Source organism: Bos javanicus, chromosome 16, assembly GCF_032452875.1.
Source record: "Bos javanicus breed banteng chromosome 16, ARS-OSU_banteng_1.0, whole genome shotgun sequence".
Classification (NCBI taxonomy): Eukaryota; Metazoa; Chordata; class Mammalia; order Artiodactyla; family Bovidae; genus Bos; species Bos javanicus.
In genome coordinates, this window is record NC_083883.1 from 71,961,816 (window position 1) to 71,975,024 (window position 13,209).

At 42.0% G+C, this 13,209-nt stretch overlaps 1 protein-coding gene, 1 long non-coding RNA gene and 1 pseudogene across 2 annotated transcripts in view; 1 reads left to right on the forward strand and 2 right to left on the reverse strand.

Annotated features, from left to right (window-relative positions):
• Positions 1 to 11,612, reverse strand: part of PPP2R5A (protein phosphatase 2 regulatory subunit B'alpha) — a 72,536-nt gene extending 60,924 nt beyond the window's left edge. The window contains exon 1 of the mRNA XM_061383567.1: positions 10,647 to 11,612. Within this exon, the coding sequence (XP_061239551.1) occupies positions 10,647 to 10,836 (190 nt within the window). The 5' untranslated portion in view covers positions 10,837 to 11,612. The remainder of the gene's footprint in view (positions 1 to 10,646) is intronic.
• Positions 4,514 to 4,614, reverse strand: LOC133228325 (U6 spliceosomal RNA; annotated as a pseudogene).
• LOC133228140 (uncharacterized) lies at positions 11,493 to 12,836 on the forward strand. The gene is made up of 2 exons (XR_009730088.1): positions 11,493 to 11,578; positions 12,628 to 12,836. It is a non-coding gene; the product is annotated as an uncharacterized LOC133228140 (long non-coding RNA).
• Positions 12,837 to 13,209: the final 373 nt, after the last annotated feature.

Below are 13,209 nucleotides of genomic sequence, written 5' to 3' on the forward strand. Positions count from 1 at the left end.
GTATTTAACTTCTAGTCTAAAGGCAGAAAACAGTCAATTAAGTGGCTTACCCTATTCATGCACCTGTCCCAACATATTTTGTGATCACCTCACACATATATCAAGGATATCTTACCACTATATGATGTCTTATACAGACACTGCACTCAATGGGGCTAGATAATCCCATTTTGGCCAAAAGATATAGTGGTCAGCATCTCAAACTACCAACATTTTCTAATAAACAATCTCAACATCTTTTAATTCATGTTTAGAAGTTACAGAAATTACCAATGGGCACTCTGTGATTCACACATCCAAAAGTCTATTTGATATTTATACCCAGGTTTCCGAAAGACATCTCAAACTTAGAATGTCTAAATTATAACCCTGAATTTTTCCTCTTTATTGGTTCTTTTTCTAACGTATTCCTTCTCAGTGGTGGTAGACCTATGCACTCAGCTAGCGGTCCAAGCTAAAACACCTGGGAAATATCTCTGACTCCTACACCTTTGTCTGTCCATCTCCTCCATACAATTCATCAACAGGTCCCAGCTTAGCTGTACTGTGAACACATCTCTTTTTCTCCATCTTTATTGCTACCATCCAGACCTAGCCATATCATTTCCCATCTAGCCTTTTAAAACAAACTCTTGACTGGTCCTCCTCCTAAAAATCTAGTTCTGCTACAATCCATTCTCCACCCAGCAGCTCGAGTGATACTTTTTTTAATTGTCAAGCTTCTTGAAAGAGATGTCAATACTTACTGACTTGGCTCTCCATTTCCATTCACTCCCCACCTTAGAGAACTCTGGTTTCAAGATCATCAACCCTCTGAAATGCATCTCGAAGTCACCAGTGTTGCCTGAAGACTACCAAAACTGAAGCTTTTCAGTTCTTAAATATTGGACCTGTCAGCAGCTCTTCTGACTGCTACTAGCCCCACCTCACCCCTACTTAAAAACACATTTTCTTCCTTTGACCACCTTGTCCCTACTCTCTCCTGTTCCTACTCTCTCCTATCTTCCACTCAAGCTGTTGCTCCTTTTCCTCTGATCATCATCTAAATGATGATATTCTTTGCCCTTTTCTTGTTCTATACATTTCCAGTAGGCAGTTGCTTCTATTTGCATCTCTTCAAGAATCATCTTTAAAGTTTCTAAATGCTGATTCCTAGCGCAGCTCTTTCTACTTAGCTCCAGACCCAAATATCTAATGTCCTACTTGACTCTTCACTTCTATTTCCACAGGTAGTTCAACCCATCCCACGTGTAGAACCACTATCTTCTCCCACATCTGATCTACTCTTTTTCCCTTTCAGTAAACTGCTATCATACATCTAGTTGCCCAAGTCAGCAATGTATCATCATTGATTTTTCCTTCTTTCCAAGTCCCTGCTGTGATATCACTCACTCCCACTTAGACAAGGAGACCATTACGTCTTGTTTGTATTACTGTGCCAGCATTAACCAGGATTCTTCATTCTCATCTCCCAAAACATTCTTCACACTACTGTCAGGAATAACTGCAGGACATAGCGTCAAAGCTGTTACCTAGACCCTAAATGTTGCTCCAATCTCTTCTCTAGCCAGTTCCCTATTGTGATATTCTTTATCACAGTCACAGGCTTCCCTGGTGGCTCAGATGGTAAAGAACCCACCTGCAATGCAGGAGACCAGGGTTCAATCCCTGGGTGGGGAAGATCCCCTGGAGGAGGGCATGGCAACCCCCTTCAGTATTCTTGCCTGGAGAATCCCATGGCTACAGCCCATGGGCATGCAAAGAGACGAAGCAAATCACAGCCACTTATTTACCCTAACGATGGCCACGCTGTCCTTGGCAGGCCTCTTAGAACTCACCTGTCTTGGTCTAACATGTCTAGCCTTGCAGGTCTCAGCTTACCTGTCACTTTCTCCAGGGAGATTTCCCTGATCTTTCTCCTCACACACAAAATTGAGTTGGGTCCCTCACACACTCCCCTAGGCTTTTACTGCTTACTCTTATCACAACACTTGTCACTAATTGAAACCACCAGTTTACATGTCTAGATGTACCCCACCAGACCACAAGCTCCTAAAGACATTTCAAAAGAAAAAGCATTTATCATTTTATTACCTTTACTGAGTAAAATTTTAACCTCTACAATGGTTCACCTAAAATTTAAGCACTATGAACATCAAAGACAAAAATATTTCTGTACTAGATTTTGAAAGCAAAGCAAATTTCCAGTTTCACAGCAGGCAAACAAAATATTTTTCCTCTGGCTAATTAAAAAATGGTACTACAAGTGAAAAAAAAAAGCATATATTCCTATAGAAGTTATATTTTATCTTACTCATGACTTCAACCAGAGAAGGCAATGGCACCCCACTCCAGTACTTTGCCTGGAAAATCCCACGGACGGAGGGGCCTGGTTGGCTGCAGTCCACGGGGTCTTGAAGAGTCGGACACGACTGAGCGACTTCACTTTCACTTTTCACTTTCATGCATTGGAGAAGGAAATGGCAACCCACTCCAGTGTTTTTGCCTGGAGAATCCTAGGGATGGGGTAGCCTGGTGGCTGCCGTCTATGGGGTCACACAGAGTCGGACACGACTGAAGTGACTTAGCAACAGCAGCAGCATGACTTCAACAAATGTTTATCTTTAGAAAAGTCTGTTTGGAAAATTGTTTTAAAGACACCCCTCTTTGCTAAATCAAAATTCAGAGCTTGTGACAAAAACTGTCTCATCATTTTTACTTTATAAATTTAAAGGCACTGGATTAACCATGAGTTCAAACAATCATCTCCTGATAATAATTATAATTCTAGAACATCCTTTATCAGTGAGTGTGAATCAAAGGCAAAGACCAATCAAACAGAGAAAATGTATCATTTCTGAAGCTAGAGTTAATATTTTATACTCCTTTACTACAAGTTAAGTCCAGTCTTTAAAAAATTCTGGTTTCATACAGCTAACATTTTTTTAGTTATTGTCTATGCAGTTTACTCACTAACTAAGCAGATTCTGAGGGAGCATCTAAGAGCTTAAAAACCCTATACTTTTTCTCCCTACCTTAAAGAAGGCTTTTCTGGTGAGAAAATAAGATATTTATTTTGTGTGTGTGCGTGTGTTTTTAGTCACTCAGTCGTGTCCAAGTCTTGTGACCCCCATGCACTGTCGCTCACCAGGCTCCTCTGTCCATGGGGAATTCTCCAGGCAAGAATATTGGAGGGGGTTGACATGCCCTCCTCCAGGAGATCTTCCCAACCCAGGGATCGAACCCAGGTCTCCTGCATAGGTTTTTTTTTTTTTTTTTTTTAAGAACAGTGAAACTCTTTCCCAATGAAAGCTAAACCAGAATGACTCCTGAGGTCCCATTCAGCACTGGAAGGCTCAACTAGATACAACAGCGCAGTAAGGGAACTATACATGCAATTAGCATCAGCATTCCAGTAGGAGGAGTGAGTTCCCAAGGAATCCCTTGCCTTCAGTATCCAAGTTAGAAATAGGTTCTCTGGATTTTATAATGTGAACCTATGATACTCAGCAAACTACCAGAAAATCCTAATAGGTTTCTTTAAGAAATATGGATCAAAACTGCAGGATTTCTAAAATCCACGATTACTCACACAAAAACCCACATGAATAAATTTCTTCAGGGAAGAGTTCAAAAACATATACATAAAAAGTGGTCTGAAACTGCTTATTAGTGAATATCCTGCTCAGACAAGTACAGCTTATTTCACGTAAACGTAGCCTGTCGTGTAAAACTCTTTTGGTACATCACGTGGGTTACCTGTTACATAATAATGCACTACAAGTAATTATATATTTAAAATCTGTTCCTTTCATCTCCTTCAAGGTCCTTATAAATAAAGACTGAACCTTAAATTTAGAAATTACTGGAAATTAGTTATTTCAGTTTATCTGAAATACAGCTGTCCACATCTGGACGTCAACACAGTATTACTTTTCCACACAGATCTTACACAATACCTTCCCTAGCAATAATGTTACATGTCACACCAGTCACTGGCAAAGCCCCAAATACAGGAGCAAACAATCATCTGTCTCAAAACTATATCTCCTATTTACCATGGTATTAAAAACCCAAAATTAATTTACTTTAAAAAACCCTGAATAAAGGTGTAAAGGGAGGGCTAACAGGTAATTTCTTAATCAAAACAGTGACTGTCTACATGATCACACTTGTTATGCACAGAACACTGTATTTTGGTCCTATAACAGGATATGAAAACACAGGTGACTTCTGCTTTCACAAAAATCTTACCATCTCATTCTGCAAAGAGGAGTACATAACGACTGAAACTGACTCAAAACAACAAATCAACAAATACGGGTGTTGTTCAAACTGGCTGGCAGAAAGGCCAACGACAAGAGACGGTTATAAAATGTAAATGGCCCCAGGTCATTGCTGCCCTACCTTCAGTTAAAGACTATGGTCAAGATTTAGAGGATAGATGTGAAAACCCTCTGAAGAAAAAATTTCTTTCTCTCTCCCCCAGCCCCAAATGCTCTGTTTATTCTGCAAAATTCTGAAATGCTTCACAAATATGTGTCATCCTTGTGCAGAAGCCATGCTAATCTTCTATAGTTCCAATTTTAGTATATGTGCTGCCAAGGCAACCACAAGAAAAACATTACTTGATGCTAAATAAATATAAGGCGTTACCAAAAACACAGTTATGATCAACAATATCTCATTTGTTCAACACCTAATAGTCAATTTATACAGTAGTTATATTAGTTCTAAATCTTCAAGAGGTGGAACAATGCTGTGAACATACAGCAAATAGTTTTACATTCCAGATTGGTTGGGATTATGTTACCCTGGATAATGGGATTAAAACTAGGCAAACTGCTTTCTTATGTTCTCACTTCTGCTTGACAGCTCAGCCACAGCTCCAAAAATCACAGAAAAAAAACAAACCTGATCACCTTCTATCAAAGGATAACAGCAGAGTTTTAATTATGCGAACTACAACAAAATACAAAAGATCACGCCTAAAACTCCAGAATCCAACAGCATTCTCGCTCTTCAGGAAAGTACCTGATTAGCCATAGGGGGCAGCAAAGTTAAGAGTGAAAAGTAAATAGCAGCAGGTGAAGTAAGGGCAGGAAATGTTAACAGGCTGGGTAATGAGCCATGAGAATCTAGAGAAAAGGACAAAGTCTCAATTAATGAATTAAATCAATAGATAATCTCAAACCAGTGATTCTCAACCCTGGCTGCACATTAGAATCATTCTGGGAGCTTTCAAAAATACAAATGCCTGCAACCTACATTAGACCAATTTATTTAGAGTCACTTGAGGGTAAGACCCAGGCACTGATGTTTTTTAAAACTAAGGGCACAGCCAGGGTTGACAACCCTGCTAAACACATACAAATAAAAATAAGCTAGTCTCCATCCCCGACTTTTTACAATTTTTAAAAAGTTAAAATTCAAAGAATATTCAAAAATCTATTATTTTCCAAATGTATCATTTTTGTTGATAAACCTGTCTTTGTCATCCAAAGTCTTTAAATCACTAAAGACTAATTCATCTTTAAGACTGTATCAAGGGAAAATACTATTCTTACAAGTAAAAATGATTAACTGAAGTTTAGAAGGGTTAACCAACCAGCCCAAAGTGATTGTGACTCATCAATAATGCAGGAAGACAATTTCAGTCTATTTACAGGACAGTACTCTGTCCCAGTGATCATACTATTTTACTGAAACACATTTAACTTGAGTCTTACTTTACAGGCACTTCATAAAAGGATCCAAAGTTCAATTAAGAATCAGAGGAGGTAATAAAACTGGGGGAAAAAGAAGTCTGACCCTAAACAGGAATTCTGAAAATGTTAAATTAAGACTTAAATGGAAAAGTTTTTCCTTCATGTGAAGGCCAACAATGACACTATATTAATTTCTCTAGAGGTATATCCTGAAAGTTTTTAAAAATTAAAATATAAGTTGACTAGAAGAAATATGGTATTATTAATACTGCCAGAAGATAGCTGTAAAATGACTAAAACGTTATATATTCCTTTGTAAACACACTTTTAACATATTCAGGGGAATTTCAACTGTCCTTTAATGCTATCCCAATTACTAAAATGGGTTTTGGGTTTAGATGAATGAAATTAACTTTGGGGAAAAAAATCTATAAACCTTCAAAGTTGAGTGAGTAGTGTTCCTCACCAGCACAAAAAAAGTCACTGGTTAGGAAATTTCAAATCACGTCAGTATTCTTGTACCAGATACCCAAAAGACCACATCAGTTCAGTTGCTCAGTCATGTCCGACTCTTTGTGACTACATATATCACGAAAAACAAACAAAAAAAAAGTGTTCCCTAAAGACAAGGGAACACTTCAAATGAACACCACTATTACAAGCCTCAATACCTCCAGGAGGACCCAACTTCTAAGAATATAACAACCAAGAAACTGAGGAAATTTGGGAAATTCTTTACCTCATCTGAAGGGGACTTTAATCTCAACGCCAGTTTCATTCTGTTCTTTGCCATTTACGGTCTGTCTCCTATGAGAGACGCACACCTATATAATTCTACTAGTTAATTCAATTTCTTTGCTTGATAAAAAAAACTTCTAACTATAGCATTCAACATTTAAAAAGTCACTCTACCCTATTTCCATATCCACACTTATGCTGATGTTTCACCTCAGTGCACATAGATCATATCTGAGATCTGATTATAAATAATTTATACTTTACACTAGCAAAGTTTTACTATTTATGTGAACCCTTCATTTAAAAAATACTTTTAATTTGGATTTTCAAATATCAAAGAGAATGGGAACTAATATTCTTTGTCTATTTTTAGGCACCAATTACATTATTTCACATAAGCCCCACAATCCTAGGGAGATAGAAGGTTTTATCCCCATTTTACAGATAAGGATAGCAACTCAGAAAGATTAAACTTTTACCTTTGACCCAGGGCTGACCCCAATGACCCAACTCGATTATCATCCTGCTCAAATGTTCATAAAGCAGGTTAACAGCAAATATACTCTAATCATTTAACCTGGGTACCAGTGTCAACTGCCACCCAGAGAAATAATCACAGGCCTGAAACTAAGCTCTCTAAGTCTCAACGTCACATCTGGGAATAATATTGGTCTTGCACAGAGTTGCTGGGATGACACAATGATATGCAATTTTTGTAAAAATACAGGGTAGTGGATTCTCACACAACATTACCTCAGTAGGTGCGAAAAAGAAACAGATACCCGGGATTAGGTATTACACAACTTTCTGGGCTGTTTCACTTATTTCAATTATGATCGATATTGTTCTTATAATTTTAAAATGTAAAGAAAAGTATAAAATAATTTATAAATGCCGTTATATAACTGTATAACATCTATTATTCTACCAAACCAATTCTTTCAGAGACACAAAACAGGTCAAACAGACAGAAAAACTTCCCATTAACAGGTTATTTTTTTTTTTAAGTTATAAGTTTCCTAACTGTTGGTTACTAGAAGAAAAGTTTAAAGTAGAAAAATTAAGTACAATACTAATGTAAATATAAATACAGAGAAATGATTGATAGACTGTCCCTACTTTTATTTTCTCATACTTAGTCAGAAGACCGTACAGAACTAACGTAACAAATTTCAAGCGTTTTGGAAAAAAAAATTGTTTTTAAGCTATACAAGGCAGATTGAGGGCCTATATAACAGTTTCTCATTTTTAAAAACTCCTTTTAACAAGGCTTGTTTTTAAAATACTTTCTCCAATAAAACATTATTTTCTCTGAACATTTTTACCATTAAAATTCTGCAACCCACTTACTTATTCTGCACAAATAAACTTCTTTAGATGAAAAAGTGGGATTATTTTGTTAATCTTTACCCACAGTATGCTTTGAGGAAAACAGCTGGCACCTTTCCAGCTCAGATCCATGTGGACAAAGTGTAACATAAGCAGGTTGGTATAAACACTGAAAAGATCTTGGATGCCCACAGATATCTGAATCACTCCACTGTAAGATGGCATTTCAGAGCAGGAAGAAAAATTCTCTTTCATACACATATTACAGGGCTTTCCACTGGTTTTTGTTAAGGCCACAAATGGAAAAAACTACTACTGACAGAAAAAGCACACAACATGTGGTATCAAGGACACTGCCAAAGTTCTAAGTGAAGCAACTGAATTTTTAAAAAGCCACTTTTCAAGCATTTTGGCATCGGGAGTAAAAGTCATTTTTCCTAATAGTGGGTAATCTAAGTAAGAATCTTATTCCTCAATTAAATTTACATAAATTTATCCTGAATACATAAACTTCCTTATAAAGAGTACTATATTTTCATGTGAAAAACATAGATTAAATCTAAAATTTAGATTTTTTTTCTCTACTAGTGAGCAAAATATTATAAATAAAACATTTAATGGCACCTTCAACTTGTTGAACTATATACACCATACAATTTAGATGATTACTGACTGTATATTTTTGCTAGGCTTTTAAAAGCAAAATATATTAAAGTTGCATCTCCTGGCTTGAAGTAACTATCAATGTATGTTTAATATTCAATTACTTTTATTAAATATAAATAAATATTATATATAAAAGGACAATATAAGATAAACTTATGTGCAAAGCAGAAATAGAGATACAGATGTAGAGAACAAACGTATGGACACCAAGCAGGGAAGAGGGTGGTGGGATGAACTGGGAGATTGGGAATGACATATGTGCACTACTATGTATAAAATAAATAGATAATGAGAACCCACAGGGAATTCTACTTAGTACTTTGTGGTGATCTAAATGGGAAGGAAATCTAAAAAACAGACGATATATGTAGAATTGATTCACTTTATTGTACAGTAGAAACTAACACAATATTGTAAAGCAACTATACTCTAATAAAAATTGATAAAAAATGAAAAAGACAATATAAAGAACCACAATATCTCATTGAAAAGCAAAGTAAAGACATATGAAAGAAAGACACTAACACTAGCACCAAACCTTCAAACTGCAAAAATAATTTGCCAATTTAATGGGGAAAAAAACCCAATAATGTAAAAATAACTACAATGTTTTAGTTAAGTTTAAAATTTTAAATTCATGAATAGCAGTTCAATGTCCTAACAAGTAAGATAATATTGTTTTATAGCTATGACATCACTCAAGAATTAAAGTATTGGCAACATCTACCATTCGTGGTCTACTGTAGGCTATGATGCCTATGTCTGAACAATTTTTGTATACTAAAGAGCAAATGAAAAACGCAGTACTACAGGCTACTCATCTTAAATAAAACTTTCTTTCAAAAGCCAGTGTGATTCTGGTGGTGGGATGCTTAGAAGAACCCCAAGAAGCAGGATAGTAGTGTAGGATGTGAATGGGGCTCCAAAGTTACTGCAGGTCAACTGTGATTTGATCTGGGGTTTTCTTTAGACTCCTGGCCAAACTAAGACTGGATTCCTAGGCCTAAAGACAAATCAGAACCAGGCTGGCCTTGAACCGGATGCTGGAGCTCTTTGAAATTGATCGAAAAACCTCCTGAACATTATCTATTTCGGTACAGAAACTTTCATTTCCTGATCTTGCAAAACAGATGATCTAGATTTCTATCAGGTTTCTTTTGTAGAAAAAAAAAAAAAAAAAAATCAAATGTTTAGGACCATTATCATCTTGTTCCATGACAATGCTTATCTCATAAAAAGCAAAGACGTTAAAATTATAACATTAAAAGGTAGTAATCCACACACAAAAAATAAACTAGAACGTCAGGAACCAATTTCTTTTTTTTTTTTTTCAATCCTCTAAACCTAGTGGGAAAAGTAAGTGAGCCAGAAGGAGTGCCAAGTTCTCTTGTAAGGCGTTAGGCACGGACACCAATTTGAATTACTGTACAAACCTACAGAGTCCCTGGAATCACTGCTTGGCGAACTAAGTTCCCGTTTCATTGCAAATATTCAGACAATATTTTAAATCTTTCCATTCTTTGGGCTAACGAGTAACATTTCAATCTAATGACCCAGTAAGTAAGACACTACCCTGGTCAGATTTTTAGGCTTTTTCTTTATAAATCAATCTAAAGGCAGGTAAAGGCAGGTAACTCTTAACCGGTGTACGCATTAGGATTTCTGGTCCTAAGACTCTTTGGAAAGATCAAAGGGAAGTAAAAGTTATAATGTGCGCAAAGACGCTTTATAATTGGAAAAGCAAAAGATTAACTAAGAGAGGCCGAAAAGAGGAGGCAGGTCTCAGAAAAGTGAAGGTCGGAACGTAAGACAGGTTGTTACAACAAGATGGGGAAGGGCAAGACTCGAAGAAGAAGACTGAAATAAGAAAAAGTCTACCCCTCCAGACTCAGGAGGAGAGTTGCAATCCCAAGGGCAGGAACCCGAGCGCGCAGGTGGGGAGGGAGGGGTGCTGGCCTCCTCCAAGAAGGGAAGAGTTAAAGTGAACCCAGATAAGTGAAGGGGGAGAAAAAGCAAGACTCTTTTAACATCAAACCTGTCTGAATCATAAAGACGGTGGGAGGACGCCAAGGAAAGTTGGGGAACGCGAGCCCCAGGTGGGCAGAAGGAACCCCCCACCCCCGCGCCCGAGAAAGCAAAGGCTCCGGCGACGCCGAGGAGAACCCGCGCGTTCTTCCCCGGGCTGCGCCCTCGGAGGTTACCTACCTTTGAGTTGGGGCAAGGGGTGCAGCTCTGGCTGGCTGCACTGGCTGCGGAACTGCGACGAGCCCTGCGAGCGCTTCTGCCTCTGCGCCTTGCGCACCGATTTCCGGGTGAAGCCGTCCACTTTCTCGGCGGCCGAGATGGCGGCGCTGGCAGCCCCCGCCGGCGGCGGCGGCGGCGACGACGACGACATCTCCGCGGCCCTGGCGCTTGGCAGCTCCCGCTGCGGCTTGCACGGAACGGGCAGCGCCAGGAGGAGGAGGCGGGGGAGAGGCGCCGAGGAGCTCGCGCCCCTCCGCCCCGTGCCCCCCAGCCGCACCGCCCTCCTGCTCCCGGGCGCCCGCCGAGCTCTCTTCTCGCCGCCCGCCGACGCCTCACGGCCACATCTCAGGGCCGGAGGTTCCCGGTCCCCGCCGCTCGGCGAGCTCCCCGGGGCTGGCGGGGGCGGAGAGGGGGTGGTGTGTGAAGAAGTTGTTGACTCCCGAGTTCCGAGGGCGGGTGGACAGGAGCCCGAAGTTCAGACAACTGGGGCGAGGGCGCGATGGTGCGGACGTCGAACGCGCCTCTCGTCCCTGACGGCCCGGGTCCCCGGGCGGCCGGCCCGCCAGCACCTCAGTGGCTACTGCCAGGGCAGCCCGCCCTGTCTCGAGCCTCCTCCCGAGGCGCTGCCATCGCTGGGCCCCTCCGAGCCGCTGTCTCCACCGCCGGCGCTCTTCCCTGTCAGCGCCGACCCCTCATCTCCCGGGGCGGTGACCCGCCGCCCCGGCCCTGGGCACGCGCGCGCGCGCGCGCATACACACACACACACACACACACACACACACACACACACAAACTCGCTCCTCGAAGCGCCCAGCGGTCCGGACCCCCTCCCCCACGCGCCCTTCCGCCGCCCACAGAGAACCCCTGGCGAGCGGCCGCTACAACTTGAGAAGGTGCTGGGAGAGGCGAGGGGCGGGCAGCGGCAGGGGGAGTCCAAGTGCGTGTGCGCGCGCGTTGGGGGCGCGCGGCCCGGGGGCGGGGCCTCGCGGGGGATGGGGAGGGAGGAGATTGACTGACAACTTCCGCGGGGTCCGGCCAGCCTCTCGGAAGCTCGGTAAGGAGTTGCGGGGTGGGGGGTGGGAAAGCATGCCAGCTCCCTCAGCCAATCGCAGGGCGAAGCGGTCCAACGGGCTGAGGCGTGGCCTCCTGCAAGGTCTTATCAAATTGGGAGGTTGGGCGGAGGGAGGGGGCGTGGTTACGTGACGGACCTCGGCCACAGCCAATCGTAAGTCTTTAACGGAGTGCCCCTCTCACGTCACAACCGCGTAACTCTCGAAGGCTTGAGGGGCAGTGAGCGTTTGTGCACGCCTGCGCGACAGCTCAAGACTATGGGTTCGTGGACAGCCTATGAGGAGACCGGGAAACTAGACGAGGGAGTTTAGAGAGCAAAAGAGAAGACCCGTACCCTTTCCTCCTCTCTCAGCTAGCCAATAAGGAGCTGAAGCGACTGGTGGGGAGTCGCTTCAGCAACTGGAGGGCTGGAGCGAGAAGGCGTGCCAAGTGTTACGTCACTGGAAAGGGGTGGAGCAACAAGCCGTGTGATTGATGGCTGAAGTCGCCCCGCGGAGGAAGGCGAGGAAATGAGCTTGTCCAATGGGAGCGAGATGCTGGACTCTTGGGCGGGCTTTGGAGCGTCTCTGGCCCTAAGCCGCGCACTTGGAAGTTACTCCGGGAGTTGGTGATGGACAGGGAGGCCTGGCGTGCTGCGATTTATGGGGTCGCAAGGACTTGGACACGACTGAGCGACTGAACTGAACTGAACTGGAAGTTACCGGATAAATTTACAGTTCTCTGAAGGTTCTGGCAACGCGTTCCTAAGAGCTGTTTTACCGCGAGTTCGGACTGTCGTGCCTACTACTTGAAAGCCTTTCCCAAATCCACATCCTCCAAGAAGAGGTTTCTCATTCCCAATTTAACATCCTATTAATTTTCCCTTTTTCAGCTGGAGACCTTGAACTGCTTCCACAGGACGGGTATGAATTCGCTGATCAGAAGTTTGTAGATTTGAGGACTGGCCGTTTACTCTTACTAGGATCTCTTACAGGTTCCATTCAGATTTTAAACTTCTTAAAGACCGGAAATGCTGGTCATCTTAGTTTTTTGTCCGGTGCTTTCTGTATAATGATGCCTAATAAAAATAAGTAAACTGCACAGCTTGTCTTGTCTTTGGCTTCAGTCAGTCAGTCAGTTCGGTCGCTCAGTCGTGTCCGACTCTTTGCGACCCCATGAATCGCAGCACGCCAGGCCTCCCTGTCCATCACCAACTCCCGGAGTTCACTCAGACTCACCTCCATCGAGTCAGTGATGCCATCCAGCCATCTCATCTGTCGTCCCCTTCTCTTCCTGCCCCCAATCCCTCCCAGCATCAGAGTCTTTTCCAATGAGTCAGCTCTTCGCATGAGGTGGCCAAAGTACTGGAGTTTCAGCTTTAGCATCATTCCTTCCAAAGAAATCCCAGGACTGATCTCCTTCAGAATGGACTGGTTGGATCTCCTTGCAGTCCAAGGGACTCTCAAGAGTCTTC